General features: G+C 44.1%; 1 protein-coding gene across 1 annotated transcript in view; it reads left to right on the top strand.

Annotated features, from left to right (window-relative positions):
* Positions 1-19,559, top strand: part of LOC139584444 (cyclic nucleotide-gated channel beta-1-like) — a 37,075-nt gene extending 17,516 nt beyond the window's left edge. Inside the window, 22 exon segments of the mRNA XM_071416292.1 lie at positions 3,240-3,375; positions 3,378-3,515; positions 5,193-5,233; positions 7,288-7,461; positions 9,183-9,200; positions 9,779-9,811; positions 10,513-10,611; positions 10,951-11,105; positions 12,928-13,095; positions 13,560-13,768; positions 13,937-13,987; positions 14,408-14,494; positions 14,772-14,836; positions 15,048-15,170; positions 15,260-15,401; positions 15,589-15,748; positions 15,855-15,952; positions 16,045-16,128; positions 16,312-16,430; positions 16,544-16,690; positions 16,786-16,963; positions 17,063-19,559. Of these exon segments, the coding sequence (XP_071272393.1) occupies positions 3,240-3,375; positions 3,378-3,515; positions 5,193-5,233; positions 7,288-7,461; positions 9,183-9,200; positions 9,779-9,811; positions 10,513-10,611; positions 10,951-11,105; positions 12,928-13,095; positions 13,560-13,768; positions 13,937-13,987; positions 14,408-14,494; positions 14,772-14,836; positions 15,048-15,170; positions 15,260-15,401; positions 15,589-15,748; positions 15,855-15,952; positions 16,045-16,128; positions 16,312-16,430; positions 16,544-16,690; positions 16,786-16,963; positions 17,063-17,278 (2,641 nt within the window). The 3' untranslated portion in view covers positions 17,279-19,559.
* Positions 19,560-20,481: the final 922 nt, after the last annotated feature.

The following is a 20,481-nucleotide window of genomic DNA, read 5'->3' on the forward strand; positions in this document are numbered from 1 at the left end:
GACCGAAAATAACTTCTAGATATCAGGACAGCGATTACTCACCCCGTACTGGAAGAATACTTTTTTTTCTTTAACGAGTCGGACGTGAAGTATTTACTCCAGATACCCGACAAGGCCCTCATCCCCGTCATTAGTAGGAGAAAGACACGGAGATATCGGGGACGTAGGTCTGGGTGTCTTGTAAGGATCCGTAATCTGCCTTTACCATCAATCCTATTAGCCAATGTACAATCACTGGATAATAAAATAGAAGAACTACGAGCACGTATATCCTACCAACGGGACATTAAAAACTGTAATATCTTATGTTTCACCGAGTCGTGACTGAACGACAACATGAATAACATACAGCTGGTGGGTTTTACACTTTTTCGGCAGGATAGAACAGCAGCCTCTGGTAAGACAAGGGGTGGGGGTCTATGTATATTTGTAAACAACAGCTGGTGCACGAAATCTACAGAAGTCTCGAGGTTTTGCTCTACTGTGGTAGAGTATCTCATGATAAGCTGTAGACCACACTATTGACCAAGAGAGTTTTCATCTATATTCTTTGTAGCTGTCTATTTACCACCACAAACCGATGCTGGCACTAAGACTGCACTCAATGAGCTGTATACGGCCATAAGCAAACAGGAAGATGCTCATCCAGAGGCAGCGCTCCTAGTGGCCGGGGACTTTAATGCAGGGAAACTTAAATCTGTTTTACCTCGTTTCTACCAGCATGTTAAATGTGCAACCAAAGGGAAAAACCTCTAGACCACCTTTACTCCACACATAGAGACACGTACAAATCTCGCCCTTCATTTGGCAAATCTAACCATAATTCTATCCTCCTGATTCCTGCTTACAAGCAAAAACTAAAGCAGGAAGCACCAGTGACTCGGTCAATAAAAAAGTGGTCAGATGAAGCAGATGCTAAGCTACAGGACTGTTTTGCTAGCACAGACTGGAATATGTTCTGGGATTCTTCCAATGACATTGAGGAATACACCACATCAGTCACTGGCTTCATCAATAAGTGCATCGATGACGTCGTCCCCACAGTGACTGTACGTACATATCCCAACTAGAAGCCATGGATTACAGGCAACATCCGCACTGAGCTGAAGGGTAGAGCTGCCGCTTTGAAGGAGCGGGACTCTAACCCGGAAGCTTACAAGAAATCCCACTATGCCCTCTGACGAATCATCAAACAGGCAAAGCATCAATACAGGACTAAAATTGAATCACACTACACGCATTACATTGTACACTGTCTCTTTAAAAAGCATTTTGAAGACAACATGCAAGAGACCTGTCATCCATGCCGTGTTCACATCCTAGTCAGAACTAGGAATTCGGAAATGTCTGACTTGCTAACTGGTTGAAATCAGCATGTGTATAGAGCCCCACAGTGGAGGCGTCATAATATCTATAAAACACAGCAGTCAAACAGGGAAATGGTTCCAATAGTTTTTCCACCATTCATTTTTGTCATAGGGGATTAAATAAGGGCTGTGTTTCGTGTAGGCTTAACCTGGTGTGACGTTTTGATAACCATGTAAATCTCTCTTGGATAAGGTGACTTTTATCAATATATTCGGCTCCATTTACGCCTAGATTCATTCTTTGGGGGTAAATACAGGCGAATATATTGATAAAAGTCATGTTGTCCTAGAGGGATTTACACGTTTATCACAAAGTCATGCCAGGGTAGGCCTACTGTACACAGCTCTTATTTTAAGTGTTTCTAAAATCCCCTATGGGAAAAATGGTGGAAAACGATTGGAACCATTTCCCTGTTTGACTGCTAGGTTATATGGGTATTATGACTCATAATGTGGTACTCTATAACTACAACCAGTTAGCAAGTCTGAAATGTCTGAGTTTCTTAGTTCCGACTAGGATGTGAACGCAGCATCATTCATTGCTATGAGTATTGATCTCCTTTCTATGCCCCCAAATGTTTGGAAATACTGGTAAAGTTAACAGGCTGTTAGCTAGCTAGCCAATGAGGTAACATGACTGAGTAGTTTTAGAACAGCCCACAACATGGTGATCCGGTCGTCACTAGTTACCACAGTCTCAAATGACTAAACCTTGCCCATTTATTTTCTTAAAAATCGTATTTTAACCTTAACCACACTGTTAACCTTACGCCTAACATTAAAGCTGCAATATGTAACTTTTTGGGTGACTCGACCAAATTCACAGATATGTCATTGAAAGAAAAGTTATTTCTATTGTGGCAGACCAGGGGGTTGGGTCAAAACGTTTACACAGATCAGACACGGACAGAGTAGGATTAGCTCATTTCAAAGGTGTTTATTAAAATAATAATCCAAAATAAATAGTCTCCCCCAAGAGACCCTCTCCGGGATACCGTCCTCCGGGTCTTGCTGTGTCCTGTGGGGATCAAAACTGAACTCCCTCCTGTTATCGTCCCCAACTATACGTCAGTCCTTTCCTCCCCTAGTCTCTTCCCTGTGTGCTGCCCTTCTGGCAGCTTTATGGGACTTGTACAGCTGGTGAGGAATCAGCCTTGATTACTCACAAATCCCCAATCAGCCCCAATTAGTCCTGGCCGGAGATCCCGTCGAGACCTGGCACGTCCAGCAGATGGAGCCATCGCCTCGTGACGTATACTCCGTCTGCCATCAGGTTTTGACGAGTCTCCCCCTGGTGGCTGACCTGCTGTACGCCACATAATGCTTTCCATGCTTAAGTTCCGTTTTTGTGTCCTTCACTTTCGATTTTGTATACCAGCTTCAAACAGCTGAAAGTACAATATTTTTGATTATGGACTATATATTTTACAATGGTTTAGATGGTACAATGATTCTCTACACATACTTGCTTGTTTTGTCATATAAACTGAAATTAGGCAAACTATTACAATTTCAGCAACCAGGAAATACCGGAGTGATTTCTGCAAAGGGCATATTTAAATGAAGACCAAAAAGCACATTTTTGTTATCATGAATTTTTATGATATAGACCATTTTTATTTTTTGGCAGTGGTAACTAATGACAAACCGGCGATCCGCTATAGGAAGATAAAAATGTTATGCCGGGAAATATATAGGTCAGATCTTTTGACCTGGTTGGGCTAGAAGAAATCCGTTTTCACTGTAGTAATGGGGCAACCATGACACTATCGAATCACTTTTTTCCCATGCTGTGTTCATTTTTATTTGTTCATATCACTGTATGCACATTTCTTTGATGTGGCACCTAACTGCACCTGTACTATACAGTAGGTGCCAGGTGTGTCCTGCTGAGGAGGACCCAGTGGAGTCAGCAGAGAGTGCTCCTCAGTCAGAGCCCAGAGAGACTGCATCACCCGACATTGAACCAGAACCCCAGAGGGCCTCTCCATCCCCTCGTTCAAGCCCAGAGCCAGAGCGATTCAGACAGTAGAGCCTGAACCTAAACCAAAGGCCCAGAACGCCAAAGTAGCACCTGAACCGGTGACCCAACAACCACAGAAAGCAGAGGAGGCAGAGGACTGCAACAAACCTGACACCACTACCAAGGTAATGTCAAAGCCATGGTTTTCGTCATAACGCAAAGTTTAAAGTTAAATAAAGTTTACATACACTAAATTGACTGTGCCTTGTTAACAGTTTGGGAAATTCCAGAAAATTATGTAATGGCTTTAGAAACTTCTGATAGGCTAATTGACATCATTTGAGTCAATTGGAGGTGTACCTGTGGATGTATTTCAAGGCCTACCTTCAAACTCAGTGCCTCTTTGCTTGACATCATGGGAAAATCAAACGAAATCAGCCAAGACCTCAGAAAAACAATTGTAGACCTCCACAAGTCTGGTTCATCCTTGGGAGCAATTTCCAAGGTACCATGTTCATATGTACAAACAATAGTACACAAGTATAAACACCATGGGACCACACAGCCGTCATACCACTCAGGAAGGAGAGGCGTTCTGTCTCCTAAAGATGAACGTACTTTGGTACGTAAAGTGCAAATCAATCCCAGAACAACAGCAAAGGACCTTGTGAAGATGCTGGAGGAAACAGGTACAAAAGTATCTATATCCACAGTAAAATGAGTCCTATATCGACATAACCTGAAAGGCCGCTCAGCAAGGAAGAAGCCACTGCTCCAAAACCGCCATAAAAAAGACAGACTACAGTTTGCAACTGCACATGGGGACAAAGATTGTACTTTTTGGAGAAATGTCCTCTGGTCTGATGAAACAAAAATAGAACTGTTTGGCCAGAATGACCATCGTTATGTTTGGAGAAAAATATGGGAAACGCTTGCAAGCTGAAGAACACCATCCCAACCGTGAAGCACGGGGGTGGCAGCATCATGTTGTGGGAGTGCTTTGCGGCAGGAGGGACTGGTGCACTTCACAAAATAGATGGCATCATAAGAATGGAAAATTCTGTGTATATATTTAAGCAACATCTAAAGACATCAGTGAGGAAGTTAAAGCTTGGTCGCAAATGGGTCTTCCAAATGGACAATGACCCCAAGCATACTTCCAAAGTCGTGGCAAAATGGCTTACAGACAACAAAGTCAAGGTATTGGAGTGGCCATCACAAAGCCCTGACCTTAATCCTATATAAAATGTGTGGGCAGAACTGAAAAAGCGTGTGCGAGCAAGGAGGCCTACAAACCCGACTCAGTTACACCAGCTCTGTCAGGAGGAATTATTGTGGGAAGCTTGTGGAATGCTACCCAAAATGTTTGACCCAAGTTAAACAATTTAAAGGCAATGCTACCAAATACTAATTGAGTGTATGTAAACTTCTGACCCACTGGGAATGTGATGAAATAAATAAAAGCTGAAATAAATAATTCTCTCTACTATTCTGACATTTCACATTCTTAAAATAAAGTGGTGATCCTAACTGACCTAAGACAGGGAATTTTTACTAGGATTAAATGTCAGGAATTGTGAAAAACTTGAGTTTAAATGTATTTGGCTAAGGTGTATGTAAACTTCCGACTTCAACTGTAAGTCAGATATTACAAGAATATTCTATGAATTTTGTATTTGCTGCCAAATGCATTACTTACAAGTTCCAGGTAGAACTTTTCCATATGGGAAGACTCAACATTTAGCTGTCTCTCTTGAGGCTTGTGCAGCTGTGGTAACTACTTGTCACTAAATGCTATTCCCTGCTGTTGTTCTGTTACTCATGGCTGTTCCTGTTCCTCTGCTGCTTCTATGGCTCTGCAGGAGGAGGGGAAGACTGTAGAGGAGGGCGACTGTGGTAGTAAGTATTTGCTCATTATAATACAACTGTTTTTATGTTTGTAAGGAGAATATTGTAATCACATTTGAAAGCATATCTTCTATCTTGGTTTGTAACTTGCAAGTCCCATGATTGACCTTGCCAATCCTTTCTTTTCGGAGAATGCATTGACCACAACATGTGTGTGCCTGCATTTTGCTTGGGTGCGTGCATTCATGCTCTCTCACAGTGCTATCTGATGACAGACAATGTGACTGAAGAAGCTCACGTCAGAGTGTTCATTTGAATGAGTGTTGTCTTGTGCTGCCTGACTGACGGTGCTGTGCTCTCCTCCCAGTCCCTGACAGCTGCGATGCAGTAAAGAGCTGTCTCATGCGTATTCCCCACGCGCCTGCATGCCTCAACAGCTTCAATAACCTGCTGAAAGAGCACAACATCACCGCTCCTAAACTTCCCCCCATGCCCCAGCTCCCCACCAACCTCTCCCAGTTCCCCTCCCAGGTCACCCAGCTAATGCCCTCTCTCCCCCAGAACTCTCCCAAGAGTTCTTCCAGTACACTCGGCCATTCACCCAAATGTCCCAGCGTGTCTCTCAACTGCCACAACAGACCTCTCAACTGCCCCAACAGATGTCCCAACTGCCCCACCAGCTCCAAGTTCAAATACCTCAGCATTTACCTGGTCTACCCACCAACCTACTCCAGCAGTTATCCAGCTTACCCCAAACCCTGGCCAATCTTCCCAGCCAGATATACAACTTACCTCAGCGAGTGGGACAGTCCTACACCAATGTGCAGAACCGCCTGAACAGCCTTAAGCCCCAGGATGCCTAAGCAGCAGCAGCAAAACCGGGACCTGGAGTTGGACCGCCTGGTCCGCCAGGTCCCTCTCCACCACCGCCCTCCGACTCGCACCCCCTCACCGTCCTCCCCCAACAGTACCCTAGAGCTGCCCAACGTGCCCTTCTACCCCCGCCTACCACCCATCAGCCTGTCCAGGCAGCTGTCAGGGCTTTTCAACCCCACCTTCCACATCGAGGACGACCCCACGTCCGCTCTACCCTCAGGTGATTCAGCAGCAGCCCACACAGACATCCTGCTCTGTTCAGTGCTGTGCTGTGAAGCTGTGCTGTGAAGCTGTGCTGTGATACTGTGCTATGATGCTGTGTTGTGTTTTGCTGGGCTTGTGTTGCAGTCAGTTGTTATTTGTTGTTGTTTCTGTCTGTGACATGTCTGTTTTGTATGTACTGGAGCATGTTTCTCAGAAAAACCTAGAAGCTTAGGATCCTGTGGTTCCAGGAAGCTCTTGCTTTAAATGGTCTGTTTGTTCTCTGTATGTTTGTTTGTTATATAATAGTTTCAGCTGTCTGTTTTGTGATAGGCAAGCCTTCAAGTGGCACTTGAAGCGCTGACAAAAGTTGGAGAGAGTACATTTGTCATTTTGCAGACACTCTTATCCAGAGCAATTAGGGTTAAGTGCCTTGCTCAAGGGCACATCAACAGATTTGTCACCTAGTCAGCTTGGGGATTCGAACCAGCGGTTACTGGCCCAACGCTCTTAACCGTTTGGCTACCTGCCACCCAGAGTATTTGACACTTGTAGTGTCCTATTTTGTGTTGACACTTTAAGCGTCTAGTACAGTGGTATTCAAACTTTTTCAATGGCGACCCCATTTTTTCAGACAGAATTTATGGGGACCCCATTCTTTTCCCCAAGAATTTCTCGTGACCCCACCCCATAGCAAATCTAATGTCACAGCCTTAAAATCTGTACATTTTGATTTTTACGTCAACAAATAACCTTAAATTCATTGAATTTTCATCTCTTATCAAAATGAAAGGAAACCAATAACCCATACAATAATCTGTATTTTTGTTGTCTACCCCCCTAAAAACAAAAATGTTTTTAAAGGTTTTGTCAACCCCACTGCAGTTCACTAGGGGTCAAGTCCCCAACTTTGAATACCACTGGTCTAGCATATGTGTGTAGAGTACCACAGTACATAAGCCTTATTACTAGCTGTGTTCCACTGGAGAACAGTTGAGTCACTCAGTGTGTTACTGTTGCTTCCCCAGTGAGCTCCAGGCTCAGTGTGCACCCAGCTGTCAATGTGGAGGATGTGGATTCAGGCGGAGAGGGAGGAGGGGATGGAGGGGAGCACCACCGCCACCACATTCCCCAAATCCTTACCCTACAGGACCCCAACTTTAAGACCCTGACCGTACCCGGAGTGTCCAAAACCAGCCGTCAGAGGTGAGCCCATACTCCCAAATGAAATTGCCTCCACATAAAGATATTGTCCAAATATATACACTGCTCAAAAAAATAAAGGGAACACTTAAACAACACAATGTAACTCCAAGTCAATCACACTTCTATGAAATCAAACTGTCCACTTAGGAAGCAACACTGATTGACAATAAATTTCACATGCTGTTGTGCAAATGGAATAGACAAAAGGTGGAAATTATAGGCAATTAGCAAGACACCCCCAAAAAAGGAGTGATTCTGCAGGTGGTGACCACAGACCACTTCTCAATTCCTATGCTTCCTGGCTGATGTTTTGGTCACTTTTGAATGCTGGCGGTGCTCTCACTCTAGTGGTAGCATGAGACGGAGTCTACAACCCACACAAGTGGCTCAGGTAGTGCAGTTTATCCAGGATGGCACATCAATGCGAGCTGTGGCAAAAAGGTTTGCTGTGTCTGTCAGCGTAGTGTCCAGAGCATGGAGGCGCTACCAGGAGACAGGCCAGTACATCAGGAGACGTGGAGGAGGCCGTAGGAGGGCAACAACCCAGCAGCAGGAGGTGCACTGCCAGAGCCCTGCGAAATGACCTCCAGCAGGCCACAAATGTGCATGTGTCAGCATATGGTCTCACAAGGGGTCTGAGGATCTCATCTCGGTACCTAATGGCAATCAGGCTACCTCTGGCGAGCACATGGAGGGCTGTGCGGCCCCACAAAGAAATGCCACCCCACACCATGACTGACCCACCGCCAAACCGGTCATGCTGGAGGATGTTGCAGGCAGCAGAACATTCTCCACGGCGTCTCCAGACTCTGTCACGTCTGTCACATGTGCTCATGTGCTCAGTGTGAACCTGCTTTCATCTGTGAAGAGCACAGGGCGCCAGTGGCGAATTTGCCAATCTTGGTGTTCTCTGGCAAATGCCAAACGTCCTGCACGGTGCTGGGCTGTAAGCACAACCCCCACCTGTGGACGTCGGGCCCTCATACCACCCTCATGGAGTCTGTTTCTGACCGTTTGAGCAGACACATGCACATTTGTGGCCTGCTGGAGGTCATTTTGCAGGGCTCTGGCAGTGCACCTCCTTGCACAAAGGCGGAGGTAGCGGTCCTGCTGCTGGGTTGTTGCCCTCCTACGGCCTCCTCCACATCTCCTGATGTACTGGCCTGTCTCCTGGTAGCGCCTCCATGCTCTGGACACTACGCTGACAGACACAGCAAACCTTTTTGCCACAGCTCGCATTGATGTGCCATCCTGGATGAACTGCACTACCTGAGCCACTTGTGTGGGTTGTAGACTCCGTCTCATGCTACCACTAGAGTGAGAGCACCGCCAGCATTCAAAAGTGACCAAAACATCAGCCAGGAAGCATAGGAACTGAGAAGTTGTCTGTGGTCACCACCTGCAGAATCACTCCTTTTTTGGGGGTGTCTTGCTAATTGCCTATAATTTCCACCTTTTGTCTATTCCATTTGCACAACAGCATGTGAAATTTATTGTCAATCAGTGTTGCTTCCTAAGTGGACAGTTTGATTTCACAGAAGTGTGATTGACTTGGAGTTACATTGTGTTGTTTAAGTGTTCCCTTTATTTTTTTGAGCAGTGTATATAAAGCACATGACTGCTGTCTAATACTACTATTACTACTGCAATTTATTTCCCAACCTCTGATATCCTCTAAATTGGTGTTTTCTTTTTTCCTTCTATATTGCTTTGGTCGACAGTAAAGTTGCTGAAAAAGAGTAAGAATGGAGAATGCCTATAAAATACAGTGCATCTTAGTTTATAGACTGTATTTCTATTTTATTTTGTTGATTGAAAGCCCCCCCCACTCCCAACCTCTTTAGACATGGTGTTTAGTGTCCCTTTTCTTGTCCATCTACTGTCTGTCTCTCAATAGCATGTTCATCTATGTTTGTAGTCTTTTGTTCTGCTGTTCTGCTCTGTTTTATTGTGTTGTGTTGCTGTGCTGTTCTATCTTGTACTGTTTTCTGTTATGTGTCTGTTCTGTTGTCTGCTACCGCTGCGAGTCATGTCAATAGTAAGTGCAATAAATGGATAAGTAAGTACAATAAGAGTATCTTGCACTATCTTCAACCTGTCATCTGGTTGTGTGTTCCGTCTGTGACTAATTGTATGAATGCTGTTAGTGATTGTTGTTGTTGTCATTGTGATTCTCTACCTCTCCCATCTCATTCTGTTTCTCGCACGCACGCACGCACGCACGCACGCACGCACGCACGCACGCACGCACACACACACACACACACACACACACACACTTCTCTGCCCCTGTTGATGGAACCATGGACTGACCTAGTGAGAAGAAACCCAAGAATATCTGGACCAATATGTAAGATGTGTAATCATTGTTACATCAAGGATCCATCTAACCATCAACATTCATCCCATCATCAGAAATTCACCTGTCACGTGTGCTCCCTCTCTGGCCTCTAGGTCACCAGGCTGCTCGTCACGGCGCACACCTGTCACCAGCGTTTACGCGCATAATGACACTCACCTGGACTCCATCACCTCCTTGATTACCTGTCCTTTATATGTCACTCCCTTTGGTTTCTTCCCCAGTCGTCATTGTTGCTGTTTCATGTCCGTGCGCTGTTTGTGTTTCTTGTTTTGTTCATTTATTAATTAAATGTATTCACTCCCTGAACTTGCTTCCCGACTCTCAGCGTACATCGTTACATCACCCTTACTGCATCCTCACTCCTTAACCCCATCCTAACCTGTGTGGTTCTCTGTAAAAATGTACACTACTTGAAAAAGCTGATGCTCAAGATAGTTCAGGGCCTCATTCAGTATACATGAGATTTGTGTTGAATGTTCAGACAACATCATTTCACCATGTTCCAGATACTGTATTCCCTATACTGCCATTCCCTTCCTGTGTAAACTGTAATGCCCCATGGTAAGGCCAAGACTGCAGGGAGCACTCTAATAACAGAGCATGTTCCAAATGATAGCAGTCTTAGTTTTTCCATCTGTCTGTGTATCAGGCACTGTGCTACAGTATTATTCCCTGCCTCCCCTCCACAGAAAGAAGTTGTACTCTCAGAGTGAGGAGGAAGAAGAGGAGATGGAGATCGCAGTGAGGGCATGGCCTAGCCAGTCCAGCATCCTCAGTGGAGACGATGGGTGAATACGGATACCTCCACATCACCACTGTTAGCTAGCTACATATGTCTACTGCACAAAATGTGTTAGTCGGTGGGTATCGACAATGTGGTCAGAATAGCCTTTCTCATACCATCAGTGAATGTCTTGAGAAAGTTCATATTGACTGAAATTCAGGCACAATAAAGGTGCAGAGATAAAAATGTGTGTACGGGAGACATTTTCCATTTTCACTGTGCTTTTATTCACACCAACACAAGTGTTGTAATATTCACTTCAAAAGAACATTGATGTGTGGTTTCAGGGAAAGTGTTTGGTGTGTGTGTGTGTTAATTACCTATGGATGTTTTGTGTTTGAAGGCTAAAGGAGCGCCCTGCGTCGTCCGCTAGCCAGGCCAGCTACGTGGTGAACGAGCGCCTACAGGAGCTGGTCAAGATGTTTAAGGAGAGGACAGAAAGGGCCAAAGAGAAACTCATAGACCCAGATCACTCTGATGATGACAGTCCAACTGCCTGTGGGTAACACATAACAGTTACACTCAGGTCTGGTCATGTGCTCAATGTCCAATGTACACATGCCACAAATGCAGTTACAAACACACATGGCTTACAGACAATGGGCCTGATTTTGACAATGCTAGCAACAAAGGAGCAAAAAAAAGAAGAAATACTAATACTCCCAATACTTGTAGTTCAATTTTCTTAAAAACCTGACAGGCAGCAGTAATCTGCACACTGTTAGAATGCAACACAGTAGATACAATTCAGTCCCTTGTGTATCAGTTGTCTTGAATTACAAAGCAACCTCATTCGCTCCATGACTAAGAAAGACACCTGTTCTGAAGGGTTACAGTTAGGTGCAAAAACTTGACGTACCCAGTTGCGGACCACTTTTTGGAAGCTAACCACTCTATATTTTGTCCCTTCGCTATTTTGGCATCTAATACGTCACCCTTCCTAGGAGAGGGGGTGACCTTGACAATTTATTATTAAAACGAGAGGCCGCCTGGATCTTTAATTTAAAGACCCTTGCTCCCTCCGGTCTCGGCATAGACTTTGATCTGAAGCCATTCTTGTGATTGTGTTTTTGCTATCCATTGTAAATAATGTTTGTAGGCCTATGTAGCCAAATGTTATCTATAATCTTATGTTAACCATTCATGCTTTTTTATATGTTCTATTTATATTTCTAAATCAACCAATGAAATCAAGCAACAGCCAGCCATGATTACAGTCACCTGTGTGTGTTCCTTTCAAACTATACTGAACAAAAATATAAACACAACATACAACAATTTGAATGAGTTACAGTTCACATAAGGAAATATGTCAAATAAATTCTTTAGGCCCTAATCTATGGATTTCACATGACTGAGAAGGGGCGCAGCCATGGGTGGGCCCGGGAGGGCATAGGCCCACCCACTGGGGAGCCAGGCCCAGCCAATCAGAATTTGTTTTTCTCCACAAAAGGGCTTTATTACAGACTGAAATACTCATCAGTTTCATCAGCTCTCCGTGTGGCTGGTCACAGACGATCCTGCAGGTGAAGAAGCCGGAAGTGAAGGTCCTGGGCTGGCGTGGTTGCGTGTGATCTGCGGTTGTGAGACTGGTTGGACGTACTGCCAAACTCTCTAAAACGACATTGAAGGCGGCTTATGGTAGATAAATTAACATTCAATTCTCTGGCAACAACTCTAGTGGACATTCCTGCAGTCAGCATGCCAATTGCACGTTCCCTTAACTTGAGACATCTGTGGCATTGTGTTGTGTGACAAAACTGCCTTTTATTGTCCCCACCACAAGGTGTACCTGTGTAATGATCATGCTGTTTAATCAGCTTCTTGATATGCCACACCTGTCAGATGGATGGATTATCTTGGCAAAGGAGAAATGCTTACTAACAGGAATGTAAACAAATTTGTGCCCAAAATTTGAGAGAAATAAGCTTTTTGTGCGTATGGAACATATTTTATTTCAGCTCATGAAACATGGGACCAACACTTTACATGTTGCGTTTATATTTTTGTTCAGTATATATAAACTAGTGACCCGCAGTGTTTGTCATTGTACCCTGATGAAAACAACTTGGCTGTCGAAATTTTGGTTATAAAATGATTGCATCTGAGCTCCTAGAGTGTGAGGCTCTCCTTTTTCTTTTTCAAGTGAAGGGTTACAGTACCTTTTATTTCCAGGTGCAAACGCACAGCCAAACATATCAAAACTCGGACCGTCCGCTCACACACAGGTGAGCTGCATCAGCACAGCTGTGGCCAACGACCTCTTTAACCCGACTTTTCACCTCTGACCCGTGACTCTCCTCTGCTCTTTCACCTGCAGCCCCTGCGAGAGCTCCAACACCACCTCCTGCACCTCCAGAGGAGCCGAAGGAGGAGGAGATAGAGGAGCAGCAACCCAAGCCTAGATTATGCTGCAAGGTGACGCCTCCTCGCTGGATCAGAGCTCTGCTGCACTACCGCTTCCCCGCTAGCATCGACCCCTTCACCAGTGAGCTCCCCCTCCGCCTAGCATTCACTATCTCCTCGTCCTTTAAGCCTCCTGCTTTCCTCCTCCTATTCTTGTATTAATCCCTCCTCCTCTATTACTTTTTCCACTCCAATTTTGTCATCTCCTGATGGTTGTCACTAGTTACCACACCCACAGTCAAAATTGGCTACATTGTAAAAATTCCTGAAAACAGACATTTGCTTTTTGGTCTTAATTTAAGGTTAGGAATAGACGTAAGGTTAGCAGTGTGGTTAAGGTTAGGTTTAAAATCAGATTTTAAGAAGGGAAATTGTAGAAATAGGCGGGGTTTAGCCATAATTATGACTTTGTGGCTGTGGTAACTAGTGACAACCTCCTGCTTTGATCTGAACGTTAGTTTGGCTTTCAGTGACCTAATTTGTTGATCTTTGTCATACCTGCTCTTTCTTTTGCTTTATGGGGATGATGCATCTCTCTCTCTCTAGATCTGGTCTATGTGTTGTGGCTGTTTTTCGTCACCTTGGCGTGGAACTGGAACATGTGGCTTATCCCGGTGCGCTGGGCCTTCCCCTACCAGACCCCCAGTAACATCTACCTGTGGCTACTCACTGACTATCTGTGTGACCTCATCTACATCCTGGACATACTGGTCTTCCAGCCCCGCCTGCAGTTTGTCCGCAGTGGAGACATAGTGGTGAGATTGAGACTTCAATTGTGAAATGTCCCTATTTTGGCATTCTAATGAGTCCATGTTGCCAGAAGAGGGGTTAGTTACATCTCAAATCGATTTTCCAGATACACACACAGAAATACACGTGTCAAAATCATTGATGTATGTGTTTTTTGTTTGTCCTCATTGCAGTTTGACAAAAAGGACATGAGAGTGAATTACATGAAAACCTTCCGGTTCAAGGTAAGGTTTCACTTGAAAATGATTTTGCAGTGTTCACTACTGAATGACTACTCCGTGGCCTTCTAGTTAGAATGTATGCCCTGAGATTGGAAGGTTGTGAGTTCAATCCCTGGCTGAGTCATACCAAAGACTGTAAATATGGGACCTGATGAGTCTCTGCTTGGCACTCAGCATTAAGGAGATAGTTTTGGGGTAAGGCCCTGTGATAGACTAGCGTCCTGCCCAGGGTGTGTACTTGTACATTAAGCTGCCTCACGCTACAGAAACAGGGCCTACCTTTCCGGCTCGCACAAGCTGAGGCTTGTGCAAGGCTATATACTTACTACTGAATAGCTTTGAGAAAGATAATGTTTTTTAGCCATGTGATGATGTCAGCTTATTTACAGACCATGTCTCTGACTGTGTTTCTCTGGGTTACAGATGGATGTCATCAGTCTTGTTCCACTGGAGTTGTTCTATTTTAAAACTGGGATCAACCCACTCCTACGCTTCCCACGACTACTAAAGGTAAGGATTACCTGACACCTGTGTGGTCTACCTGGGTTGACTGTGATATAGAGCTGAGATTAACCAAAAATGATCGGCACCGATCATACTGATCACTTATCGCAGGCATTTTGCCGATATCGTTCATTACAATAAGTAGCCTATACTAGAAAGTTTGAAATTAAATAAGTTCACTCATATGGGTGATTTGTTAATCGGACAATTGATGGCTACTGTGAAACATACCATCATGTTATTCAGACAGCAATTAAAATGTAATCTTTCCTCCATTCTCCAGATAATGTCTTTCTTTGAGTTCAACGACCGTCTTGAGGGCATCCTGACCAAAGCCTACGTTTACAGGTGAGCACAATCAAATTGTTGTTAAATTTTTAGCACAGTACTTTATCTGCATCACCATGCTCAGGTCACAATGAATAGGATTAAATGGGCAGGGGGACCTGATCCTAGATAAGCACTCCTATTCTGAGACTCAGGCCCTGGTCTTTCTTAGGGACATGAGGGGCAGCTCAGTATGTAAAAGCCACTCTCTCCTTCTGTCTGGTTTGATCAGAGTGATCCGGACCACCACCTACCTGCTGTACTGCCTGCACTGTAATGCCTGTCTGTACTACTGGGGCTCTGCGTATGAAGGTCTGGGCTCCACGCAGTGGGTCTATGACGGACAGGGCAACAGGTGTGAGGATTCACCTTCAATAAACTTAGAATCATCATAATCATACCTTCACACTATCATTGAATTGTCCCTGTAATCATGTTTTTCAGTTACATCCGCTGCTACTACTTTGCTGTGAAGACCCTAATCACCATTGGTGGACTGCCGGACCCCACAACGCTCTTTGAAATCATCTTTCAGCTCATCAACTACTTTGTAGGAGTGTTTGCCTTTTCCATCATGATTGGACAGGTTGGTTACCACATTACCAATAGCTGTGTATAATGTAAAATATGATCGTGTGTTTAAGGATGAAATATCTAGATTGTTATCTAGCTCTGAATCATTATCTGAACATCTGTTCTATTATAAGCTAATTATAGTGTTGGCTGTTGTGATTAGTGTCGACTCCTGATTGGCCAATGACCGTTTCTTTCAGATGAGAGACGTGGTTGGTGCAGCCACAGCAGGACAGACGTACTACAGAGCATGCATGGACAACACTGTCAAATACATGGCCTCCTACCGTATCCCTAAAGACGTGCAGAACCGGGTTAAAACCTGGTACAACTACACCTGGCAGTCCCAGGGCATGCTGGGTAGGCACATGTCACTTTGTGCTGTGTAGTGTTGTTCTGTTGCATTGTGCTGCATTGCCTTGTGTTGCGTTGTGTTTACTCTCTATTTGTGTCTGTCTCTATACAGATGAACAGGAGCTTCTGGTCCAGCTCCCAGACAAGATGAGGCTGGACATCGCTGTAGATGTCAACTATGACATTGTCAGTAAAGTGTCTCTCTTCCAGGTGCGTAAGTCTTCAGGCTGTCTCAGCCCACAGAAGATTTGACGAGCTCTATCTCTCTGTAATTCTCACTCAGCCCTACTTCTCCCTCTCAGGGTTGTGATAGACAGATGATCTTTGACATGCTGAAGAGACTGAGGTCTGTTGTTTACCTTCCAGGGGACTATGTCTGCAAAAAGGTAAAGGTTAAAGCTATATCCGGTAGCTGTGCCGCCTCTCTAGCTTGTTTGTGTCCGCGTGTGTGCGAGCGTGCTTCTCTGTTTGAATATATTTAATGTGCAGTTTGTATACACTCTGCGCCTTCTTTGTGTAAGGTAAACTGTTAAGAGCAGGAGATGTCTGACTGTCGCTCTGTGTTTCAGGGTGAAGTTGGACGGGAAATGTACATCATCAAAGCCGGAGAGGTGCAGGTGGTGGGCGGGCCAGACGGGAAGACTGTGTTTGTCACGCTGAGGGCGGGGTCAGTGTTTGGGGAAATCAGGTGAGCATGATGTCAGGTCTGAGGTATGCTCTTTGTTTCACTGAAGGAAGCACACACATTTTCTTCAGGAAATGTACTTTTTCTAGTTGGATTTCTTCTCTTTGGGTTGAAAGCTTGCTGGCAGTGGGTGGAGGGAACAGGAGAACAGCAAACGTGGTGGCTCATGGCTTCGCCAACCTGTTCATCCTGGACAAGAAGGACCTCAATGAGATTCTAGTGCATTACCCCGAGTCCCAGAAGCTGCTCCGCAAGAAGGCCAGGTTAGACAGGGGAATAAAGACTACTATTAATTTCTGGGTGTTTCGAAGTTCACAATATTTAGTGTATAAGAATTTGTGATTGTTTCCGGAATCAGGAAGATGCTCACGAAAGATAAGAAGCCTCCGAAGGAGCCGGCCCAGGTGATCCCTCCTCGAACGGTCACACCCAAGCTATTCAAAGCTGCTCTGGATGTGGCGCATCAGAAAACAGGCCTCAAAGGGACCCTCGCCAAGATTAAGGAGAAGATCAACAAATCCAGCGTTTCTCTACAGGTATGGCATTTGCTGTAAAAAAACAAAAAACACCCACATTATCTACACACACACACACTTGTATGCTCTGAATGAGCTAACCTCCCAGTTTCCCCACAGCCCTCCATGTCCTCCTCCCTGCCTCCCTTGTCTCCAGTCTCCAGTCTGGACCCAGAGCGCGAGGCTAACGCCATGTCACCAACCATAGACAGCTCCACGCTGCTCTGCCCCGTCTCCCATTGTCACGGAGATGAGACACTCTCCAAGGAGCAGGGCCAAGTGGAGGGAGAAGTTGCAGGAGAGAGTGGGAAGAAGAAAGAAAAGAGAAAGGCATGAGTTGTCTCCAAAAGCTTTAAAAGCTGTCTTCATGTGGAGAAAGGGATGCACTTTTTTGTCCATCAGTACTCTACTGCAGAGAGGGAGACCAGAGAGAGAAGAGCCATGGTTCCTAAAGATCAAGCAATTATGTCTCAGGAGTCACAGACTCACAGTTTCTGTTCCTTTATACCCATATAATCTTCTTTTAACTAACCCTTTGATACTTGTGAAGTACACTGAGTATACCAAATTTGGAACACCTTCCTAATATTGAGTTCAACCCCCCCCCCCCCCCCTTTTCCCTCAGAACAGACTCAATTTCTCATGGAATGGACTCTACAAGGTGTCAAAAGCATTCCACAGGGATGCTGGCCACAATGCTTCCCACAGTTGTGTCAAGTTGGCTGGATGTCTTTTGGGTGGTGGACGATTCTTGATACACACGGGAAACTGTTGAGCGTGAAACCCAGTGTTGCAGTTCTTGACACAAACCGGTGCGCCCGGCACCTTCTACCTAATATCCCGTTCAAAGGCACTTAAATATTTTGTCTTGCCGATTCACAATCTGAAAGGCACACATACACAATCCATGTCTCAATTGTCTCAAGGCTTAAATTTTTTTAAATCCTTCTTTAACCTGTTGCCTCCTTCATCTACACTGATTGAAGTGGATTTAATAAGGGATCATAGCTTTCAACTGGATTCACCTGGTCAGTTTATGTAATGCAAAGCAGGTGTTCTTAATGTTGTTTTGTATACTCAGTGTATAGGGCCTAGGCTACCTAATTCCACAGGGATGGAGAAACGGGTGCTAAACTGATGTCTTTGATATTGCAGTATATGTTTGTGTTTACAATCCCAGAGGTAAATGTACCAATCAGCAATAATTGACACAGACATCATCTCATCAGGGGTATGACAAGGTGGTCACACAGGGTACAGCTGTGTGTGTGGGGGAGGTCCTCTCCAAGTCTTCTGTTCTGTCTGTTTTCGGAAAAACAAATGCCTTCTCCTAAACCCTAGTTTTTGTTCATTTTATTCCTTTTTTTAAATGCATTCAGTGAGGGGGGGGTGTGAAATGGGAAATACTATAAAAATGTTGGAATCTGAGGAAAGATTTTGAAATGTTTACGTTTTGTAAAGATGACCACTTATTTATAGTTTTGTTCAATGGAATGTTATTGCCTTATTTTTCATGGCCCTTGATAGTGTTTCTGGGGTGAATGGGTCAATGATGTATATATTTTTCATCTGAAAATGTTGAAATGTGTACACTCCTTGAGTGTACGATTTTTATAATGGTCAGCTTGTCAATGTACATATTGTTTTGTATGCAGAAAGATAGAAGTGCAGCTAATAATTTAATCAAGACTGGTAAACTGTCAATCATGAGTTCACCATGCCAGACAATCAAAGATTTACTTTTAGTCGGCAGCTATACCTTACAAAATCATTTTGAATTTAGCTGAACAAATGACACTTACAACAGCTTTTGACACTGATGGGTATGTTTAAAATGACTGTTTATAATTTTTTTACTAACTTGACAGATCAGAAGACGACTCATGTCCACAATTTATACATGAACAGTACATGTTTTTAAGTTAGAGGTTTTGTTATCTGTTGCATATACTTTTTAATCATACTGTTAACCAAATGCTGTTTTCAAAAGTTTGTAAATACATTGTACATGGGGGGGGGGGGATTGTGTGTATTTTACATGAGTTTTTACAGGAAAATACTTAAACCCTTGAATTAAGTTTTTCAGGAAGCAATGCAAGGTGTAACATAATTGTATAGATCCTAAATTCACCAATGAAATACATAGGGTCTATAAACCAGCTACCGAAACTGCCAGACAATGTGTAGCTTGTATGTGAATATTGTTATGTTGGTTGTTGACTACCTTCTTTGTGTATATGGTGTAGGTGACAAAAGCTGTCATGCAACAGATGCTGAGAAAAAAACTTTTGTGATACACCTGCTTTTAATAGATGGGTTAGCTAACGATGTTCACGCTTCAATGGGGCAGAAGTCCATGAGTTGTTGTGATTCTGGATCGCCAGGTAGCTACCAACAATGACAAGAAACTGCCATGTGGGGTATCGCGAGTGACTTGTTTCAACTTGTTCTTGATGCCATGTCTTGTTTTGGCTGATTTCATGTCAATGCTAATATGGCTCAAATTCGCTACCTAGCTAACAAACAACAGTTAACAAATGCTCATTGTGCAAATATATTTATGTTTTCAATAAACATTGGAGACAATATAGTTTACATTGTCAACAATTTAAGCCAACCGCGTCTGTTTTGCCTCATAGTTGCGCAGGAGTTGATTTTGTTTAAGTGATAATGCCCGAGAAGCCGGTGTTTGGAGGATATATTGGCACGGTGTTGTTAGGCCCGAGATAAAGTCGAGGGCTGACAAACCGTGCCAATATATCCTCAGAACACCGGTTTCGAGGGGATTAACACTTTGGATTCTTTACTATTTTCTACATTGTAGAATAATAGTGAAGACATCAAACCTATGAAATAACACGTGGAATCATATAGTAACCAAATATATTTTATATTTGAGATTCTTCAAATAGCCACCCTTTGCCTTGACAGCTTTGCACACTCTTGGCATTCTCTCAACCAGCTTCATCTGGAATGTTTTTCCAAAAGTCTTGACGGAGTTCCCACATATGCTGAGCACTTGTTGGCTGGTTTTCCTTCACTCTGCGGTCCGACTCATCCTCAAACCATCTCAATTTGGTTGAGATCGGGGGATTGTGGATGCCAGGTCATCTGATGCAGCACTCCATCACTATCCTTCTTGGTAAAATAGCCCTTACACAGCCTGGAGGTGTGTAGGGTCATTGTCCTGTTGAAAAACAAATGATAGTCCCACTAAGCGCAAACCAGATGGGATGGCGTATCGCTGCAGAATACTGTGGTAGCCATGCTGGTTAAGTGTGCCTTGAATTCTAAATAAATCATAGTGTCCCCAGCAAAGCACCCCCACACCATAACACCTCCTCCTCCATGCTTTACGGTGGGAAATACAAATGCGGAGATCATCCATTCACCTACACCGCGTCTCACAAAGACACGGCTGTTGGAACCAAAAATCTCAAATTTGGACTCCAGACCAAAGGACAAATTTCCACCAGTCTAATGTCCATTGCTTGTGTTTCTTGGCCCAAGCAAGTCTCTTCTTATTATTGGTGTCCTTT

The sequence above is a fragment of the Salvelinus alpinus genome, chromosome 9 (assembly GCF_045679555.1).
Source record: "Salvelinus alpinus chromosome 9, SLU_Salpinus.1, whole genome shotgun sequence".
NCBI classification, from domain to species: Eukaryota; Metazoa; Chordata; class Actinopteri; order Salmoniformes; family Salmonidae; genus Salvelinus; species Salvelinus alpinus.